Source organism: Narcine bancroftii, chromosome 8, assembly GCF_036971445.1.
Source record: "Narcine bancroftii isolate sNarBan1 chromosome 8, sNarBan1.hap1, whole genome shotgun sequence".
Lineage (NCBI taxonomy): Eukaryota > Metazoa > Chordata > Chondrichthyes > Torpediniformes > Narcinidae > Narcine > Narcine bancroftii.
The window spans coordinates 107570830-107592431 of NC_091476.1; the positions used below are offsets into that span (position 1 = coordinate 107570830).

The 21602-nt window shown below is 45.4% G+C and overlaps 1 protein-coding gene, 1 long non-coding RNA gene and 1 pseudogene across 7 annotated transcripts in view; 2 read left to right on the forward strand and 1 right to left on the reverse strand.

The window, feature by feature from the left end:
- LOC138741139 (zinc finger protein 227-like) overlaps positions 1–21602 on the reverse strand; it is a 39535-nt gene that overhangs the window by 11626 nt on the left and 6307 nt on the right. For 3 of the 6 annotated variants that reach the window (XM_069894752.1, XM_069894751.1, XM_069894753.1), the window contains 3 exons: positions 16572–16710; positions 13698–15370; positions 12077–12174 (listed from right to left, as the gene is read on the reverse strand). In XM_069894752.1, the coding sequence (XP_069750853.1) occupies positions 12099–12174; positions 13698–15190 (1569 nt within the window). In that variant the 5' untranslated portion in view covers positions 15191–15370; positions 16572–16710 and the 3' untranslated portion in view covers positions 12077–12098. Of the gene's footprint in view, positions 1–4775; positions 4781–12076; positions 12175–13641; positions 15371–16571; positions 18457–21602 lie in introns of those variants that run through there. The other 3 variants (XM_069894755.1, XM_069894750.1, XM_069894754.1) reach the window with 3 other exon arrangements.
- Positions 10–16865, forward strand: LOC138741144 (uncharacterized). The gene is made up of 2 exons (XR_011343358.1): positions 10–465; positions 16505–16865. It is a non-coding gene; the product is annotated as an uncharacterized lncRNA (long non-coding RNA).
- LOC138742104 (zinc finger protein 239-like) lies at positions 17478–21057 on the forward strand (annotated as a pseudogene).

Here is a 21602-nt window from a genome sequence, read left to right on the forward strand (position 1 = left end):
TCTGTTTCAGTTGGGCAGATAGAACGGTTCCTGAACCGCTTTGCATTGTGGGGCAAATGCTGACATCTTCTCTCTGCGGGGCACCGGGTTAAGAAGTCTGCTCTACTTTATTTTGTAGGTAAAACACTACATTGTGAAAACCGTGGTTGAACCGTAATGCTGGAGAAACGCAGCAGGTCACGGTTTGATCTGCTGAACTTCTCCAACATTGTGGATTTACTCTGTTTTATCTCGACTCTTCTCCCCTTGATGTGCGTTGCCCATCAGGAAACGGCATCACAGACAACACCACTGGCCAATCAGCTCGTCCGTTGCTGCTCGCCCCGCCCTGTGAGCGGATTGGCAGATGCAGCAGCCTGCGGACTGGTGTCAATTAGAGAAACACCAACGCCTGCAGCCGCTGGAACTTGAAGCAAATGCACGAAAATGCCGGAGAAACTCACGCAGCGTCCACAGGATGTAAAGGTAACCAACACAGAACGTTCCCTCTCTTTCCTTTCTCCAACTCCCCTTCCGTCTCCTACCAGAGCACTACCCTCTTGGTCTCTCTGCCCTCGCTCCATCACTTCTCAGCTTCTTTCTCTTCTCCCCTTCCACGTTTTATCCTGTGTATCCACCTCCATCTATCTTTTCAGGCGTTTACCTGTTTGCAGAATCATGTCGAAGGGCTCCAGGCTGGTAACGTTGATTAACATTTACCTGCTGTTTTTCTCCAGCACTTTGGTGTACTGCACGATCCCAGCACCTACAGATTTTCTTGTTTAATTCCGCAGGCTCATTGTTTTGTCTTGTGTTGAATGTTTTGCTGAACGTTTTCCTCTGGTTATTAATTTGGTCGCAATTACTTTGTGTAGTCGCACAGACAAAAGGTGTTAATTGGATATGGATGGAAGGATAGGTGAGAATTGATAGGGGGAAGGGGTGTTGGTTGAGTGAAAGGAGAACTGGGAGAAGGAAATAGAGGGAATTGGGAAGAGATTCCGCTTTGTAGCCGAAGGTGCCAACATCCAGGTCGGTATAGCTCCCCGTTCTTTGTCTGTCCCCGCTCCATTATCCGGTTTCTGACCATACTCCGCTCCCGATGCGGCTGAATTCCTGCAACCAGCACCGTCTTGGCTAAGGAACCCCTTTCCCCATTCCCCGCCATTGCTGCTCGGTGAGTCTCGTGCGCAGTTGCGAGCGAACGTGATTGAGACTTGGACGGTAGCACGTTGGGTAATGTAATTTGAGTGAAATGTCTCGAATGCGACTGTTACTGGGTCTGGTTGTTCCGATTGGTTGTCAGCTGCCTATCCTTTTGACGTCACAATGGAAGGGTGATGTAGGGTGCAGTTCACGTGAGCGCTATTGAGGCTCTTTGGACAGAGCAGTTTCTGGACCGTTGAGGTTTCTGGGTAATAATGCGGTCCTCCTGATAATAAATCGGAGGAGGTTTAGGTTCAGCACTCCGAGGAATCAGGACGAGTTACGTCCGCCTACTAAGGAAGAAATTATAGTGCGCGGGCCTGGGGATATGCGATGGGTCGCATCACTGGGCGAATGCAACATTTCATGGATGTCAACTCACCAAACGAAACCAAGGCTTGCACTCCCCCTCCCCAACAAGAGGATGCTGTCGTGGAAATCGATCCTGGTCATTGCTGTGGAAGTCTATTCAGGGTGACCTTCGAGTACGCCAGCAGCACAAACAAATCAAACTACTGGATCTGCAGGAGAACTCCAGCACAACTTCTGAGGGACGTTCTCTTATGCCGATCTCATTCAATGACACCGAAATGAATTGTTTACACAAACTGGTTGATTTCACGAGCTTCGTTCTTCTGATCTGTGCGACTCGCCCGAATGGCAGTGAGCTCCCATCTACTAAACTGTTACAAAATATCACCGGTGGGGTGGGTGTTTCAGGAACTCCCCCTCCCCCTCCCCTTCCCCTTTTTACAATCTGGCAAACAGTGGTGTCCCGACTCTCAGGTGCAGACATTTTAATGAGCACTGGCCCAACCTTTCAGTGGGGCACAGCTAATGTGAACAAGAACCCAGGTGTTGTGTTGATTTTTTTTTAAAGTATCACATTCGGTGGGTTCACAGAGACAAGTCTGGACACAAGCGTTTGCAATCACGCTTAGGTTTATTAACACAACTATTTATAGAAGAGTGTGGGAAGATCGTAACAGAAATAAAATACACACTCGCTCAAATTATAAAAGAGCATGGGAAAACGTTAAACAATATACAATTACGAATTCACACAGGCAGTGCCAGCATTCGCACACTAAAAACAGGACAAATCCACACCCTCCTGGGCGCCAGATCATCGGGAGGCGGCTCTAGTACAAACGGTACCCACAGGGATATAAACACACTCTTGGACCCCTAATCGTCGAAAGGGGTCAGCTTACCCGCAATCCTTCCAAGTGATATCCACAGTCGCAGCCGGCATGGAGTGGTGCCTGGGGCTATCACCATGATGCTCTAAATGGTACTAAATAGAGTGCTAATCTATGTGTCTAGCCAATAATGATGCTGAGTGGTTTGAATTAGCCAATGGCAAGGTGTGCACTAATTCATGGCCCCTGTAGTAATAAACGACATCAACAAACTGATAGTAGGTTGATTCATTACTAAACTACATACTAAAATGGAGTACTACAAGCGTGTATATATTCACGTACACGTGATAGTGTCATATCCAATGCACTTCCCCCTCGCCCACTAGATATAGCCTTTGAATTGTTCTGGTGGGTGTGTTTCATTTGGATCTACAGAGTGGAATGGCATCAGTCAGGAATGTTGTAAAGGAGCTCTAAGCATGACCTGTTCTGGTTCATCAGTTGGGATATAACTGGGTGGTGGAGAAGTTGATCTTATTAGTCTTTTCAGAGTTGGGGTGTGAAAATCCATTGGGCTGCCTGCTTGGTTTCTGGTTTCATGTGACCCTCTTGATGGTATTTCTTCAGTTGGTGGTTTTGGCACCTCTCCATATATGTCAGCGTGTAGTGGAGATGTTTCTACTGGTAGTCCAGTAGGCCTCTCACTTTGCACACCTTCCGCCCCAGTTTTATGTGTCATTGTGTCTTAGTTGATCAATGTGCCTTTTCCATATCCTATCCGCCACTAGGATGAGATTTTTCAGGACTACTCCCCATATCCCACTTCTATTGATTTCAGATCTTTGTTAGCATAAGTTGTTTGTTGCAATCTGAGGCTGACGTTTGGGCATATTGCCAATAGTCTGGTCCTCAAATTTCTCCTAAACATCAGTTCTGCTGATGTCCTTTTGGTGGTTGAGTGTGGTGTATTTCAGAACTCAGCATGAAATTGGCAATTTTATAGAAGAATGAAAAGTCTGAATTGAATCTCATCTTTGTGGCTTTCTTGAAAATTTGTATGAAACGTTCAGCTTCTCTGTTTGTACTTGGATGGTATGGCAAATGATGTTATTATGCATGAAAGCTAGAAATTCTGCCGATACCAATTGCAGGCCATCGTCAGAAACAAGTTCAATGGGTAATCCATATAATGTGAAAAACTCTTCTGAGATTTTCAATGGTCTGACCTGCCGTCATTTTCCTCATGCTGATTACAATTGGCTACTTGGAGTGTGTGTCGACTGCTATCAGGAAATTCTTTCCCATGGAATGGTCCTGCAAAGACTAAGTGGATCCGACATCACAGTGGTGATGGACATTTCCATGGGTATGCTTCTGCCTCAGGTGCTTTGGGTTGTGCTTCCTGGCACATGCTGCATCTTTTGACTGTGTGCTCAATATCTTCCGCTATGCAAGGGCACCAGACATGCATCCTGGCTTGTGCTTTCATCTACACTATCTCTGGATGGTTATTGTGTAGTTCGGCCAGGACATCTTGCTGCCACTTCTTGAAAATGACAGTCCTGGTTCCCCATCGTAGGCTTCCTTCTTCTGTTGATAGTTCACCACGTCTGGTATAATATGTTTTCATTTCCTTTGACATTTCCTGATCTTCTGACCAGTCCTTGTTTGTGAAATAGAAAACTCTGGACAATATCACATCTTTCAGGTTATCCTTTTGCTGTGATCAGAAGTTGATCCAGTTGGCTTTGATTTATTTCTGTCGCTTCTGATGTCCATTTTATGATTGTTTCCTTCTGCTCCATATCTGAAAGTGGTAAGTGGGAGAGGGCATCTGTATGGTTATTGTGTAATGCTGGTTGATGTTTTAAATCAAAATCTTATATTGCCAATATCATTGCTCACCTTTGAATTTAGGCTGCTGCTACCATCGGTTTTCCTTTTTTAGATCCCAATATTAGACTCAGTGGTTTGTTCTCTGTAACCAGCACAAACTTTTGTCCGTACAGGTATTGGTGAAATCTCTTTACCCCGAAGATGACGGCTAGCCCTTCTCTTTCCAATTAAGCATAGTTCCGCTCACAAGCGGTTAGTGATCGGCAGGCATATGCCACTGGTTGCTCTCCTTTTTCTGTTTTCTGTGACAGTACGGCCTCCATTCCCACAGGTGATGCATCCACTGCTAGTTCTTTGTCGGGATTGTAATGGATTAAGACATAGTTACTACTTGTTAGAAGTGTTTTCAATTCATCAACAGCTTGTTTGGTTTTTGCATTCCAGTACCATTTTTTGATTTTTTTTTTTTAGCAGTTCATTTAGGGGGTTACATAACATACATGTTTGGAATGTGTTGGCGATAATGGTTTGCCATACCCAAAAATGATTGCAGTTCCGTTTTGTTGGTCGGGTAAGGAGCTCTTAGTAACTTTTGTTTTCCATCTGTACCCCTTCTTGATTGATGGTGAAACCTAAATAGGTCACCGATGGTGCCATGAATACACATTTGTCTTGTAGTAGACAGACGTTTGCTTGTGGTAGTTGTTTCAGAACAATATCTAGGGTAGTTGGGTATTCTGTGTCATCCTTGTTGGTAATGAGGATGTCATCCAGGTAGCAGCCTACTCAGAGTCCGTGTAGCAATTTGTCCATAATTTCTTGGAATATGGCTGGTGCTGCTGATATTCCGTATGGCATGCAAGTATACCTAAATGTATGTTTATGGCTATATATTTCTAGCTCCACCTGTTGGTGGCTTGTGACAGGTCCAACTTCGTGAACTTTTGTCCTCCATTTAACATTTGGAATAGTTCTTCAGCATCAGGGAAACTGCTGCTCCCATATCCAGTTCCATACGTATTGGCTTGTTGTTAATCTAGATATGGACGTAGAAGGTTAGCTCTTTTTGGCCCAGTCCAAAGCTATGGATGACTTGTATAACTTGTTTACTCGCATCTAGTTCTTCCTCCGAATCATTGGTATCCGTGGTTTCAGTGTCTGGGCTTTTTTCCCTTCTGCAAATTGTATTCTCCTGGAGTTTTCCTTATAATATTTCTTCAATTTATTCATTGGGCATTTTGTTTTTATGTGTCCTTTTTCATTACACTTGTGGAATTTGGATTTTTTAAAGTAGCAGGCATCTGGGCTGTGATTTGTCTTCCCACAGCGAAAACATTCTGGGCAGAAAGGTTCACGGCGGGAAAGATCTTGGTGCCAAGATTTATTGACAGCAGTCGAGTCTCTCTGGCAGATGTCTGCATTGTTTGCTGCTGTTTCGGCAGCAACAATGTCTATAGCCAATTCCAGTGCCAGATTTCATGTTCCAATTAGTTTTACTCTGGTAACTTGGTTAGCTAAACACATTACTAATTGGTCTCTTAAAGCATTGTTTTTGAATTGTTCAAATGCAGTCTTTAGACAGTTTATGGAATGCAGCCAAAAAAACTGGGACTGACTCCCCCAGCATTTGCTTAAGGTGGTAAAGTTTGTCTTTGTTGTTTCTGGTGGTCAGGGGTTAAGGTGTTGCCCAATAGCTTGACAGATCTCTGTATATGTTTTGGTAGCCAGCATATCTGGAATTGTTAGTGATCTTAACAGTTTGTATGTCTCCCCCCACCCAATCTGAGTTGAAACAGGGCCAACTTTCTATTTAACGGTGGATTGTCAGTTATTTCATGCACTATTCAATGTTGATCAAAACGTTCAACATATCCTTCCCAGGTGTTTGTTTTTGCATTGAACTCACTAAAGTAGGTTGCAGATCCAGTTTCAGCCATCTGTTGAATTTCACAGCTGTCTGTTTTCACTAGTTGTAATAGGTCTCTTCTGTCCATGGAGTTGATAAATGGTTGTGTGAGTTCTTGACTTCCTCGTCCTCACTGTTTTGGGCCCCCGTTGTAATAAACAACATCCACAGATTGATAGAAGGTTGATTCATTACTTTACTAAACTACATACTAAAATGGAGTACTACAAACATGCATATATATTTATCAGTTCCCCACGTCATCATGTACACATGATGATGTCATTATCCAACACCAACCTTGATTGACAGATGATGTGACTTCTGAATTAGTTTTAGACTGGGGAAGGGGTGGGAAAACACACGACCACCAGCAAAACACACATCCCAGAGTCAGGGAGGCCACGTTTCCTTCACACACACCAGGTAAGCCAGTGACCACATCTGATGTTGCTGCAAAGCTGGGGGTTACCTGGATCCTTAATGGCACACACTGGATTCAGGACCATTTGCTACACATCCACCATCAGACTTCTAAACAACTGATTAAATCGAATATTAATTTGAGGACTCTCACTTTGTACAAATTTTTAATTCAATATTTATTTTCTGCAGATCCTTTTGTTTGTACTTCCTTCTTCTTCACACCACTATTTTGTACACATCTCTCTTGAGTAGATTTTTTTTTGCACTAATATATAAAATTTCTGCCTGGCCCACAGGAAAAAGCTCAGGGTTGTATGAAATGTCATGTTTGCACTCTTACAATATATTGAACTGCTTTGAATTCAGTGCGTAGATGTACGAGATGATGATTGACAGTTACCATGGGAATCCATGGAAGAGACGGGAGTAGGCAGGTTCAGAATGCCTTTGACTTGAGAACAATGAAGGCAGGGTTAAATATGATGTCATAAAAACAGCTCACATGGTGAGTTTGGCAGTAGCTAGAAGTGTATAGCGGTAACTTGGAAAAATGATGCAGAGTTGAGTATACAAAGGTGGCGTATGTTAAGCACCGGTGGGGGGGGGGGGGTGGAGAGTGGGGGATATAGGGGGGTAATTTAGAGGAGTGTTTTTTATATATTTTTGTATTTTATGTTTGTATTTTGTAAAATTTTAAATAGACTTTTCAAAATAAAAAGAATTCTGTACTGTGCTGCGGGTAACTCATTAAAACGTAGCACAGCATACTACAGGCCCTTTGGCCCTCTATACTAATCCATATATTCCTTCCATTTAAAAAAAAAAAGCACTAAACCCTCCTTACCCCATAACCCTTTTTGTTTCATCTACATGTCTGTCTAAAGAGCCTTTAAAATGTCTCCATTGTTTCAGCCTCCACCATCATCCCCAGCAAAACATTTCAGGCATCTGCAACTCTCTTTAAAAGTACCCCAGATGTCTCCTAAACTTCCCTCCATTCACTTTGTGTGTGTGTACCTCTGGTGTTAGTTGATCCTGCCCTGGGAAACCAGTGCTGGCTGTCCACCTTATCTATACCCCTCATAATCTTGTAGACTAGTGGTTCTCAACCTTTTTCTTTTCCACTCACATACCACTTTGTATTCCCTATGTATAGGTGCTCTGTGGTTAGTAAGGGGTTACTTAAGGTGGTATGTGAGTGGAAGGGAAGGTTGATTGTCGCTAGAACCAGTTTACCTATCTCGGCTGCACCATTTCATCGGATGCAAGGATCGACAATGAGATAGACAACACACTTGCCAAGGCAAATAGCGCCTTTGGAAGACTACACAAAAGAGTCTGGAAAAACAACCAACTGAAAAACCTCACAAAGATTAGCGTATACATAGCCGTTGTCATACCCACACTCCTGTTCGGATCCGAATCATGGGTCCTCTACCGGCATCACCTACGGCTCCTAGAACGCTTCCACCAGCCTTGTCTCCGCTCCATCCTCAACATTCATTGGAGCGACTTCATCACCAACATCAAAGTACTCGAGATGGCAGAGGCCGACAGCATCGAATCCACGCTGCTGAAGATCCAACTGCACTGGGTACAAGGACTGCCTAAAGAAATCTCTTGGTACCTGCCACATTGACCACCGCCAGTGGGCTGATATCGCCTCAAACCGTGCATCTTGGCGCCTCACAGTTCGGCAGGCAGCAACCTCCTATGAAGAAGACCACAGAGCCCACCTCACTGACAAAAGACAAAGGAGGAAAAACCCAACACTCAACCCCAACCAACCAATTTTCCCTTGCAACTGTTGCAACCGTGTCTGGCTGTCCCGCATCGGACTTGTCAGCCACAAACGAGCCTGCACCTGACGTGGACATTACCCCTCCATAAATCTTCGTCCGCGAAGCCAAGCCAAAGAAAGAAGAAGAAGATCCAATTGTTACTGAAATATTTGGCTAGAGAAAAACTGTCATTGGCCCATTTCCTTTGAAACCGTGTGCATAACGAATTAGGTACAATGAAAACGGTGATTTTCAAACATTTTCTTTCCACCCACATACCACCTTAAGCAATCCTTTACTAATCACAGAGCACCTGTGGCATAGGGAAGATTTAGTGGTATGTGAGTGGAAAGGAAAAAGGTTGAGAACCACTGTTGTAAACCTCTATCAAGTCTCCTCTCATCCTTCTACACTCCAAAGAGAAAAGTCCCAGCTCTGCTAACCTTGCCTCATAAGACTTGCTTCCTCTCAATAAATTCCACATCCTTCCTATAATGAGGTGATCAGAACTGAACTGAAAGTGGCAATACATTATATTTTTCCCCATAAAACCAAAAATCTAGTGTTATTCTGACAAATGATCCTTCACTCTCCCCAAGACCTTCACATATTCCCAAATATGTGATTCCCAGAGAAAAACCAAGATCTCCTGAACGTTTATCATTACTCCCTCGTTGCTGTAATCTGTGCTTCTTCCCAATGCTCACTATCTTACAACTCCCTCGCTTTCTCTACACCACCTCCAGTTGAAATTTGCCTCTCCACATTCTTCCCAGCAAAATAGTTCCCATGTGGCTTCTGTAACATGCTGATCAAGGAAGTGAGCATGGATGCATTCCATCATCCCCTTGGCAGGGCTCCTTAGACTGTATCACTCTGCATTCACCTCCTTGCTTCATTCCCCCATGTGTCCGTCCTGTTCACCAGCCTGTCTGGATGGTCTGCACCTGGGCACGACTGGGATAAATATCCCAGGGGAATTGTTTGCCATGCTATTGAATAGGGTTAGACTACTGTGGCGTGGGAATGCCATTACCTGCAGGATGACAGAAGGAAAAAGAAACAGAAGCAAAAGGTAGAAAAGGGGAAAGTCAAAGTGGAGGACAGAAAAATCCATGCAATAAACTAAAAAGTCCTCATTGCAACTTGTCACCAAGCTTGGAGCACTTTTTCTCAATGCCCAGAGCATTGGAATGAAGGTGAATAAACTGTTGTCACTAAGTCACACTCTTTGAGACTCATTTATGCCGACTACAGAACCGTAGTTGCAGGTTGGAGATGATTGGAATTTAATATCTCGGTGTATCAGCAAATTCAGAAGGAGAGCCGGGAAGCTACAGGAGGTGGGGAAGCATTCTTAATGCAGGATGAGATCAGATTGATAGTGAGAGATGAGATGCAGTGGCCTCCATAATGCTTGGGGGGAAAAAAATTTTTTCCTTTATTTGGTCCTGTGCTCCAGTGTTAAATTTATAATCAAACAATCGCGTGATCAAAGTCCAGATTTTATTCATTGTTATTTATATATATATATTTCAGTTTGACCAAGTAGAAATTACAGCCCTTGGCCATATGGTGCACCAACAATAACCTCGCACTCAGTCACCAAAACCAAGGAGCTGATTGTTGACTTCAGGAAAGGAAAACCAGATGTGTACAATCCAGTAATGATTGTGAAAAGGAAGAGCAAATTTAAGTTCTTGGGAGTCACCATTTTGGAGGATTTTTCCTGGACCCAACATACCAATTTGCCAGCACTTCTACTTCCTCAGCAGTTTGCAGAAGTTTGGTATGACACCAGAAATCATGGTAAATTTCTACAGATGAGTGGTGGAAAGAGTGCTGAGCGGCTGCATCATGTACTGGTACGAGGACACCAATACCCCTGAGCGTAAAGCCCGGCAAAAGGTAGTGGACACCACCCAGGACATCACAGGAAAAGATCTCCCTACTATCAACAAGGAATACTGCCATCAGAGAGCAGCAGCAATCATCGAGTATCCACACCAGCCAGCACACGTTCTGTTTTCACTGCTTCTATCAGGAAAGAGGTACAGGTGCCAATAAGACTTGCACCACCAGGTTCAGGAACAGCTGCTACCCATCCACCATCAGACTCCTCAACAATAAACTCATTTAAGGACATTTTTCTCCTCTGAATTGCACATTTGTTTACATGTGCACATTGTGTATTTTTTTTGCACTACAAAAAAGTGGTAATTCTGCCTGGTTGCAGTAAAAAGAATCCAAGGGTTATATGTGATGTCATGTATGTATTCTGACAATAAATCTGAAATATCATTTCAAGGCCACATAATATTTAGGACATAGCAATGGTATGTATATTAAAGTAGTCCTGTTTAGTACTTTGTTACATGTCCCTTGCATGCAATGACTGCTTGAAGTATGTGAATCATAGTCTTCTCTGGTGATGCTCCGGCAGGCCTCTACTGCTGCCATCTTCAGCACCTGCTTGTTTCGGGGGGGCTTTTCTTCTTCGGTTTTCTCTTCAGCATATGGAAGGCATGCTCAATTGGATGTAGATTGGGTGACTGACTTGGCTATTCAAGAATTTTCCAGTATTTAGCATTGAAAAACTCCTTTTTGCTTTATCAGTATGTTTTGGGGGTCAATGTCTTGCTGTAGTTTGAAGTGCCATCCAATGAGTTTAGAGGCATTTACTCGAATCTGTGCAGATGTTTCTACACACCTCAGAATCCATTTTGCGACCGTCATCAGCAGTTACATTATCAATGAAGATAAACGTGCCAGAACGTGTGGCAGCCGTACATACCCAGGCCATAATAGACCTACCGCCATGTTTCACAGAAGAGGTGGTATTCTCTCGATCTTGGGCAGTTCCTTTACACCTTTTCGCTTTGCACTTGGTCTCATCTGACCTCGTCCTTTGTCCAGAATTCTGCAGACTCTTTTAAATACTTGGCAATCTGTAATCTAGCCATCCTGTTTCTGAGGCTAACTTGAGGCTTGCATCTTGCAGTGTAGCCTCTACTTCTGTTTATGACAGGTGTTTGGAGATTTTTCTTCATTATGATGAAAATTTTGTCATTGGCATTGGAGATGTTCCCAGGCCTAGCAGTCCCTTTGTGATTACAGAGCTCACCAGTACGTTCTTTCTTAATTATGTTCCAAACAGATGATTTTGATAATCCTGAGGTTCAGGCTATGTCTGTGTCTATATTATTGTTTTTTTAGCCTCATAATGGCTTCTTTGACTTTCACTGGCACAACTCTGGTCCTCGTGTTGAAAAATAGCAAATACAAACTCCAAAGGTGATCAAAAGCTTATAAGCAGGCCTAACTTTCTTATACCTGCACCACCAAAGCAACTAAACACAGTTGACTAATTACAAATACTTGCAATGCCAAATATCCAAAACATTATGCTGGCCTGAAATTGGAGGGGGATGGGGGGAAACAATGTATAAAAACTGCTGTAATTTCTACATGGTCCAACCAACACATAAACAAATAACCTGGGATAAAAGCTGGAATCTGCTCTTTAATTATGTATGAATTGTTTGATTACAAATTTAAAACTTGACCACCGGAAAATAAAGGAAAAAAATTCTAAGTCCTAAATATTATGGAGGGCACCGTAGATTCTGAGAAGCCGAATGTTACATTGATCTGGGTCAATATTAGGAATAATAAGGGGACAAAAATCTCTGGTGGAAGTAGTCCTCAGGCCATCAAATAACAGCACTGGTGGAGGTTTTTAATTCCGGGAGCTACATGCTGTTGTGTCTGTAGAAGTCAAGAATGAGTCCAAAATCTTCCAGTCACAGCCATTTTTATTCAATGTCCATCAAGGTCCAGGTCAGAAACAGTCCATCCATACCAGCCAGTACAAAAGAGAAGTGACCCAGGAGATCTGATAACAGTTTAGATGAAAAATCCAATGAACAGGTGCAGTAGGCCGACTGGGGATTATACAAACAAACGGAGAGCTGGAGCAGCAAGGATAAACCCATCAGAACTACAATCTGGACCCCAATTGTTGACGCCACCCGCAAACTGGAGGGACATCTTGTATTTAATCTCTGCAGTCTCCAACCAGACGGCATGAACATTGAATTCCAATTTCTGTTCACACCCTTTTCTGAGTCTCTCCCCCTCTTCTCTTTTTCTCCAGTTTGCCACCCCCTTCCCTGCCTTCTCCTGTCAGCAAACCCCTTTGCCCACTCCCCTGTCACTTCTCAACTTCTTCCTCTTCTCCCCTCCTACCTGTATCCACCTATATCCTCTTACCAGTTCGCCTGTGCTGCTTCTCCCGCCCATCATCCCTTTATATTCAGACAACTGCCTGTTTTTCCACATTCCTGATGAAGGGCCCAAGCCCAAAAAAACGTTGCCTTTCACTTTCTGTGGCTGCTGCGTGTCCTGTTGAGTTTTCCCAGCACTTCTGTGCAATGCACCTTGTATCCTGTCCAAGAACTTGCCAAATAGATGGAATGAAATTCAACCTCCACTTTGTTATCCCTCCATTTCCTATCCTCCAGCTCCCCATCTCTTTCACTTCCTTCTCCCATCAGAGCTACCTATCTGAGCACTCGCCCCAATCACTTCTCGGCTCCTCTCTCTCTATCCTCCCGCCAGTAACGACCTGTAACCCATATTCCTCGTCATTCAGCTTTTTTTTTCCTCAGGCATCTACCTCATCTTCAGAAGGCCTGGGGAAGAGCTCAGGCCTGAAGTGGCAACTGCCTTTTATATCCTATGTTTGGTCTGTGACCTGAGTTTCTTCAGCACTTGTGCCCAGCATTCGATCCCAGTATCTGCACACCCTAATCATCTGAAAATACGGAGGATGCAGCATCGAGATTCAAACAATCCACTTCAAACACCAAAGCATACTTGCACAGCTGAGTCTTCTCTGGCAGTTCATGACATCACAAAAACCCAGCCACGCAGGCACCAGGTCAGAGGTCACCACATCAGTCACCTCAGCAGTGATCCACAACTCAGCAGGTCAGGCAGCATCCATTAAAGGCAATGGACAGCAGGATCCCCACACTCAGAATAGCAGGGAAAGAGGGCAAAAGCCCAAATAATAGAGCGGGGAGAGTGAGATGGGAAGGAGCATAACCTTCACAGAAAATCCCCATCAATACAACAAACCTTAAATCTGTGACCTCTGAAACATTTACCCTTCGGCCCACATGTCTGTCTGAACAGGATGCCAAAGTTAAACTAAACTGCTGCCTGGACATAATCCACCTCCCTCCATATTCATGGGTCTGTCAAGAATTAACTACACCTGGTAGTACATTGCAGGTGCTCACTGCTCTCTGGGTATTTACCTGAAACATCTCACTTAACCTCCCTCCCTCCCCCTCACCTTAATAACATGCCCATTAGCGCATGATACTTTTACCAGAGAGGAAAGAAACTGACTGTCCATGGTGATTGCTCTCTCTCCCTGTGTGTACTTGCTGGTGTCCCCAGAGACAAGAGAGCTGAGAAAACTCCTTCCCGCACTGGGAGCAGATGAATGATTTCTCCCCAGTATGAAGGCTCTGGTGGGCTTGCAAAGAGGAGGTCTTGGCAAATCCCTTTCCGCACTTGCTGCAAGAGAACAGTCTCTCCTCTGTGTGAACCTGCTGATGCGAACGCAGGCCAGAGGACTGAGAGAACCCCTTCCCACACAGAGAGCAGGTGAACGGTTTCTCCCCAGTGTGAATCCGCTGGTGTACCTGCAGGCTGGAGGGCTGAGCAAACCCCTTACCGCACAAAGTGCAGGTGAACGGTTTCTCGCCGGTGTGAACTCTCTGGTGCCTCAGCAGGAGGGTGGACTGAGAGAACCCCTTCCCACAAAGGGAGCAGGTAAATGGTTTCTCCCCGCTATGCACCCGTTGATGTTTCCGCAGTCCATAGGGCTGAGTGAACCCCTTCCCGCACAGGGAGCAGGTGAACGGTTTCTCTCCAGTGTGAACCCACTGGTGCGCTTGCAGGTCGGGGGACCGAGAGAACCCCTTCCCGCAAAGGGAACAGGTGAACGGTTTCTCCCCAGTGTGAACAGTCTGATGCCTCAGCAAGTATGAGGAACGGGTAAATCCGATTCCACATAGGGAGCAGGTGAACGGTTTCTCCCCAGTGTGAATTCTCTGGTGGCCCTGCAGAGAGGAGGAATCAGAAAATCTCTTTCCACACTCGCTGCAAGAGAATGGTCTCTCCCCAGTGTGAACTCTCTGGTGCCTCAGCAGGTTGGATGATTGAGTGAATCCGATCCCACACAGGGAGCAGGTGAACGGTTTCTCTCCAGTGTGAACTCGCGCGTGTGCCTGCAGGCCAGAGGGCTGAGAGAACCCCTTCCCGCAGAGGGAACAGGTGAATGGTCTCTCCCCAGTGTGAACCCGCTGGTGTACCTGCAAGGCAGAGGGCTGAGTGAAACTCTTCCCGCAAAGGGAGCAGGTGTAGGGTCTCTCTCCGGTGTGAACTCTCTGATGCCTCAACAGGTGGGAGGACTGAGTGAATCCACTCCCACACAGGGAGCAGGTGAATTGTCTCTCCTCTGAGTGAATGCTCTGGTGCTGCAGGAGGCTGGAGGACTGGGTGAATCCCTTCCCACACACGCGGCAGGTGAATGGACTCTCCCCAGGGGGAACACACCCGTGCTCCTCCAGGTCCTTGCAGGTTTGAAAGGTCTTCCCACAGTTAGAGCAGATGAATGAGCTCCCACTAGTGTGGACACACATCTGATGTTGCAGCAGTGCGTCAGAGCTAGTGAATCCCTCTCCACACTCAGAACAGGGGAATTGTCTCTCCCCAGTGTGAGCGCAGTGATGTGATTCCAGCAAGTCCACAGTAAGCCCCACCTCACCGCACGCTTCACTTTGGAGTGTTTTATCTGCCACATCACTGGTCACCTGATCCTCCATGTTGTCCATTCAGTCAGCTGAAGACCAGCTTACGCACTAAGCGGATGTTGAGTTTCTCTGTGCAGTGATCCCTGTGTAACTAATCCACTGATTAAAACTGGCTGATCTCAAGGAATCCAGTTGGGGTGTCAGACCACAACAAGGTGTGGTCTGAGGCTTCCTGCCTGGAAGCGCACCGTTTTCTTAACCCTGTGAATAGAAGATGGTGGAGTGAGAGGAAGCAAGGCATTCTCTGCTGCCAATGTTCCAAGTTGACACACCCCAGAGGCATGGACAGCAACACAACAAACCATGCAAGTATTCTGAACTGTGAGGAAGAGCACTCTGGACAGGCAGACAAATGGTGAATGAAGTGAAACATGAGAATCTGCAGATGCTGTGATTGTAGTTTTAAAAAAGAGATGCCAGAGGAACTCAGCACAACTTGCAGCATTTATCAGGAGGTACATATATATTACCAACCTTCCAGGCCTGATCACTTTTCAAGGTGTGTCAAAATGCAGCGTTTGAATAAAAGAAATGGTAGGGGGAGTGCAGAGTAACCACTAAAGGTGATAATTGGATATGGAGAAAGGAAAGATGAGAATTGATGGAGGAAGGGCAGTTGGCTCTGTGAATGTACGGTTTGGGTACAGGTGAGAGAAGGAAATGGGAAGCTGGAGACAGAGCAGCAGAAACTAGCAAAGTCAATATTAATGCAATCTGGAGGGAGAGTGCCCAGATAGAATATCAGATGTTGCAGGTGGGCTCAGTCTGGCAGTGCAATGAGACCATGGACAGACATATCAGTAAGGGAATGGGGCAGAGAATTATAATGGGAGATCCCTGCTCTTGTGGAAAACTGAGCCAAAGTGATCAACAAACCAATCTTGCATTAGCCTCCACCACCTCCCTCCCGCATGACTCCTTTGCTCCTTTCCCAAAGCTCCGACTGATGGTGTTAAATTGCTCCCCCTGCCTTTATTCAGACACCTGTCTGCTTCTCACTCATTCCTTGAAAAAGGGCACAGGCCTGAAAAACCGGTTACATATTATATTGTTACCTCCTGTGGAGTGGAAGCTCCAACTCTTGCTGAGTTCCTGCAGCAGTTCTGTGATGAACTACAATCAGAGCGTAAAAAGCACATTCTCCGGTATACGTTACCCTCCCTATCTCTCCCTTTGACCCCTTTCCTGCAGCTCCCCCCCCTCTCTCTCCCCCGTTCACTCTGTCTCCTTCCCCAGCTCTGCTTTCACAGCCACCCCCTCCCCTTCCCTCCCATCTATATCCCATTAACACCTTTTGTCTGTTGCTCTGTCCTTCTCCCCCGCCTCTTTATTCAGACGCTGCCTGCCTTTCCCACCCCTTGAAGAAGGGCTCAGGCCCGAACCGTCGCTAATACATCGTTACCTCCTGTGGTCGCGACGAGACCCTCATTCCGCCAGCATTTCCGTGCTTCCACTTTGCAAATGAGCGCCGTGTCCCTCCTTCTCAAGAAGCCCAACGCGCAGGTGCGAGGGAGCATGATTGACAGTCTTCACTGCCGAATCTGACGGGGAGAATGGGACACGTGATGGTGATTGGCCTTGGAGGCGGGTCCGAGAGAGTGACAGGGTTCCCAAGTCGGGCATTGGTGGAAGATGGGGAGTGGGGGGTGAGTGCACGGACGCTGTGCGTGATGACATCATAAAGGGAGGACACGTGCTTTATTGCTGTTTGTCATCTGTTTCAGTTGGGCAGATAGAACGGTTTCTGAACAGTTTTGCATTATGGGGCAAATGCTGACATCTTCTCTCTGCGGTGCACCGGGTTAAGAAGTCTGCTCTATTTTATTTTGTAGGTAAAACACTACATTGTGAAAACCGTGGTTGAACCGTAATGCTGGAGAAACGCAGCAGGTCACGGTTTGATCTGCTGAACTTCTTCAATATTGTGGATTTCCTCTCTTTTCTCTCGACTCTTCACCCCTTGATGTGCGTTGCCCAATCAGGAAACGGCGTCACAGACAACACTACCCACCGGCCAATCAGTATCGCCCTGTGAGCGAATTGGCAGATGCAGCAGCCTCAGGTGACCAGTGATGTGGCAGATAAAACAATTCAAAGTGGAGCTTGTGGTGATGCAGGACTTTCTTTGGACTTGCTGGAAACGCATGACTGCACTCACTGGAGAGACTGCTCCCCTGTTCTGATCGTGGAGAGGGATTCACCAATTCTGACGCACTGCTGCAACACCAGTGTGTCCACACTAGGGAGAACTCATTCATCTGCTTAGACAGTGGGAAGAGCTTTCAAACGTGCAAGGACCTGGAGGAACATGGGTGTGTTCCCCCTGGGGAGCGTCCGTTCACCTGCCGCGTTGCGTGTCTGGGAAGGGGTTCACCCAATCCTCCAGCATCCTGGAGCACCAGAGAATTCACTGCAAGGAGAGACAATTCACCTGCTCGCTGTGTGGGGATTCTTTCAATCCTGCCATCTGCTGATACACCAGCGAGTTTACACGGGAGAAACATTTTGCCTACTCCCGACATGGAAAGGGGTTCTCTCCTCCCTCTGATCTTCAGGCACTTGAGCGTGCTCTCACCGGGGAGAAACCATTCACCTGATACCTGCGTGGAAAGGGGTTCTCTCGGCCCTCCGGCTTGCATGTACATCAGCGGGTTCTCACTGGAGAAAAACCGTTCACCTGCTCCTTGTGCAGCAAATGTTTTGCTTGGCCCTTTGGCCTGCAGGTACACCAGCGGGTTCACACCAGAAAGAAACCGTTCACCTGCTCCCTGTGTGGCATGGGATTCATTCAGTCCTCCCACCTGCAGGTACACCAGCAAGTTCACACTGGGGAGAAACGTTCACTTGCTCCCTCTGTGGGATCAGATTCACTCAGACTTCCCACCTGCAGGCACACCAGCGGGTCCACACTGGGGAGAAACTGTTCACTTGCTCCCTGTGCGGGAAGGGGTTCTCAGTCCTCCAGCCTGCAGGTACACCAGTGGGTTCACAGTGGAGAGAGAGCATTCACTTGCTCCCTCTGTCGGATCAGTTTCACTCATTCCGCCAACTTACGGAGGCACCAAAGTGTTCACAATGGGTAGAGACTGTTCCCTTCCAGCAAGTGCGGAAAGGGATTCACTGATTCCTCTTCTCTGCAGGCCTCCTGTTGAATTTACATCGGGGAGAGACCGTTCACCTCCTCCCTGTGTGGGGAGGTGTTGACTCAACTCTATGGTCTGTGTCTGGGCTTTTGTGTCAAGGTCATAAACCAAACAGAAAACGTCAATGTTGTTAACTGCTGGACGAGACTTAGCTGTGCAACTACCATTTGATTGTTTAAAACTGCTGCAACCTCTGGATTTTCAGATTAGGGAAGGTTTTTATGCAGCATCCATAAAAAGTAAAAAGTCGTTGACATTTTGGGCCTAGGCCTTCGCCAGGATATACAAAAATGCAACAGATGTCCAATAAAAAGGGGGTGGCTCGTGCTTAAATATGGACACTGATGGGAGGGTGGAAGCTGAGAAGTACAGGAGAGAGGGGTATGGATTTTAAATGATTTAAATTTTATTCAGGTTTTAAAAAAAGTTCCTCCAAACATTTGAGTCAGTGTTAAAGTTATGTAAATCATAAGTTGTAAAACAAAAGCATCCATAAAATAGAAACAAACATGGCAATTAAAAAAATCAATATAACAATGTGTCTCTTTAAGGATATCTTGGGAGAAGGAAGTGAAGGGGTGGGGAACTGGAGGAGAGGAAACAGAGGGATAACAGAAGGTCAATATTGATGCTGTATCATTCAAGAGGGCCGGGATGGATCACAAGGTGTAATGCACATATATGCTGGGGAAACTCAGCAGGACACAGCAACCACTGGAAGTGAAAGGCAGCCGATGTTTTGGGCTTGGGCCTTTCATTGGGAATGTGGAAAAACAGGCAGTCGTCTGAATAAGGAGGAGGGAGAAGCAGCAAAGGCGAACTGGTAAGAGGACATGGGAGGGAGAAGAGAAGCTGAGAAGTGACAGGGGAGAGGGCAGAGAAGTTATCTCTGACAGGAGAGGGGGGTGGAGAGTTGGAGGAAAGGAATCAGATGATGGAAAGAGACTGAAAAGATGTTAACAGAAATTGGAAGTCAGCCTGCCTGACCTGTTCATTGGATTTCTCATCTAAACTGCATCAGATCTCCTGGGTCACATCCCCTTTGTATTGACAGGCAAAATATTTCTTCATTGGCTCCAGTGGCTTCGACGCTTGCATGCATTCAAACAATGTGGTTCAAGACCCCATAAAGATTAATTATCTTGTCGCTCTCCTACTCGGTGATCAGGGAAACAGTAGTTTATCAGAATGTCCTGGGTCTACTCAGAACCTACTATGATATGCCACAGAACACATTGTTTGCGAGGCACCAACTTCACACCTGAAAACAATGTCCCGATGAAAGGGATGATGCTTTTGCTCTCGCGCTGAAGGGGCCATCAAGAGCCTGTACCTTCCCCTGTTACAGCTGGAGCTCATCAAGACGCTCTAATGTTGGACGCCTTCATAAGTGGACTGGACACCAAGTACATTAGACAATGCCTACTAGAGACCCCTGACCTGACTTAATGCTGTCCTACTGCAGACAAAGACCCTCAGGGCAGCACTGCAGAGTACTAAAGCCCTAGGGGAAGAGGCAGATCAAAGCTACTCCCTCAAAGTTTGTTTCCTGTGATGATGACCCACTGCTGAGTGTAACCAAGCAGCCACGAATGAACCGTCCAACGAGGTGACTGTGACAGGTGTGGAAAAAGGGGGCATTTTGCGAGAGCCTGCCAAGCTCAGGAGTTATCGCCCAGCCTACGCCGAGGCTAGAAAAGGAAAGGCGAAGAAGACAGGCACCAAGGACAAGATAAGATGCCGCAGCAAGATGGCAGTGATGATGACTACCTGGAGAACCGACAACTAGTTTGTCACTTCCTTGGAGACTGCAAGCAGAATGACCGGTGACGAGGGGAGCTGCTGCGGGACATCGCAGCCGCGCGGTCCCGTCCTGGCGTCTTATCACCCTCGATTAAGGCAAACCGCACAGGTTGAAACATTCCATGATGAAGATGAAGGTAAACGGGAAATCTGTTGACTGTTTATTTGATTCTGGGAGTACTGACAGATATATCCATCCTGCGACAGTGAACACTTTGGGGCTTAAACTGTACCCTTTAAGGCACAGAATTTCTATGCTATGTTATAGACTCAACAAAGAAATTGCAAACTGCTGTCGAGTAACATTGAATGGGCAAGGAACAGAGTGCAAAGATTTTAAATTGCAATGTACTGCCCGATTTATGTGCTCAGATGTTGCTGGGGTGAGATTTCCAGTGCCAATTGAAGAGAAAAGTACTGGCATTTAACAGGCTACTACCAACCATTTATTTTAAACAATCACGTGCCTCCCAAAGGGGAGTGATTATCTCTCTGGCAACAGGCCAGCAGGGAAGCATCGCGCTCCATCAACCTACAAATGCGGGCTTCTGGGCAAAGAAGGGATGCTAGCACCATTCGCGATTCTGCCTGTCCAGCTCTGTGGTCACTCGGTCTGCCGCAATAATATCATTTAACCAATATGTGTGGGGAGTAGGTGGGGTGTTATCCTTCCATTTGATCAATATTGCACGTCTGGCTATCAATGAAGTAAAAGATAAAATTTGGTTTTGAGATGAAATCAATAAAATAACATCAGATAATCCAAACAGAGCAATTAAGGGGCAAGGTTCCAATGTAACCTTAAGAATCACCGATAGTGCGTGAAAAATCTTTCCAAAATTTTTCTAGACTGGAGCAAAACCATGAACCGAGGAAGCATCTGCAATTTTACACAGAGGATTAATATCTGAATAAAAACAAGCTAATTTTGCTTTAGATAAATGTACTCTATGGACTACTTTAACTTGCATTAAACAATGTCAAGCACAAAGGGAGGTGGTACTAATCAAATTACAAATAGAATCCCAAACCTCATCAGAAAATGAAAGATTCAAGTCCCGTTCCCAATCGCTCTTGATCTTAACTAACAAGGCTGATCTTAAATCAAATAAATTATTATAAATAAAATACTAAACCTTTGTGAGAAAGTTTAAAAATCCAAAAGGAAATCAAGAATATTCGCCTCAAGAATTTGTGGAAAATCGGGAATCTGAGATTGAACAAAATGTATAACTTGTAAATATCTTTTTAAAAAAATGTATTTTTAGAGGCAAAACTATTATGAATAAAAAGGTCTTTGAAACATTTAATACCCAATCTGTGCCAATCATTAAAATCTCTCTTGCATAGGAGGTAAAAAAGTGATTCCTAAATGCAAATCTTGTTTCAAAATTTTTATTATTTTCATTGTTTAAATGTTACATAGGTATATGAGAATAGAATATTAACAAATCTTACAGAATAATACAGATGGTATTTTAACCTAT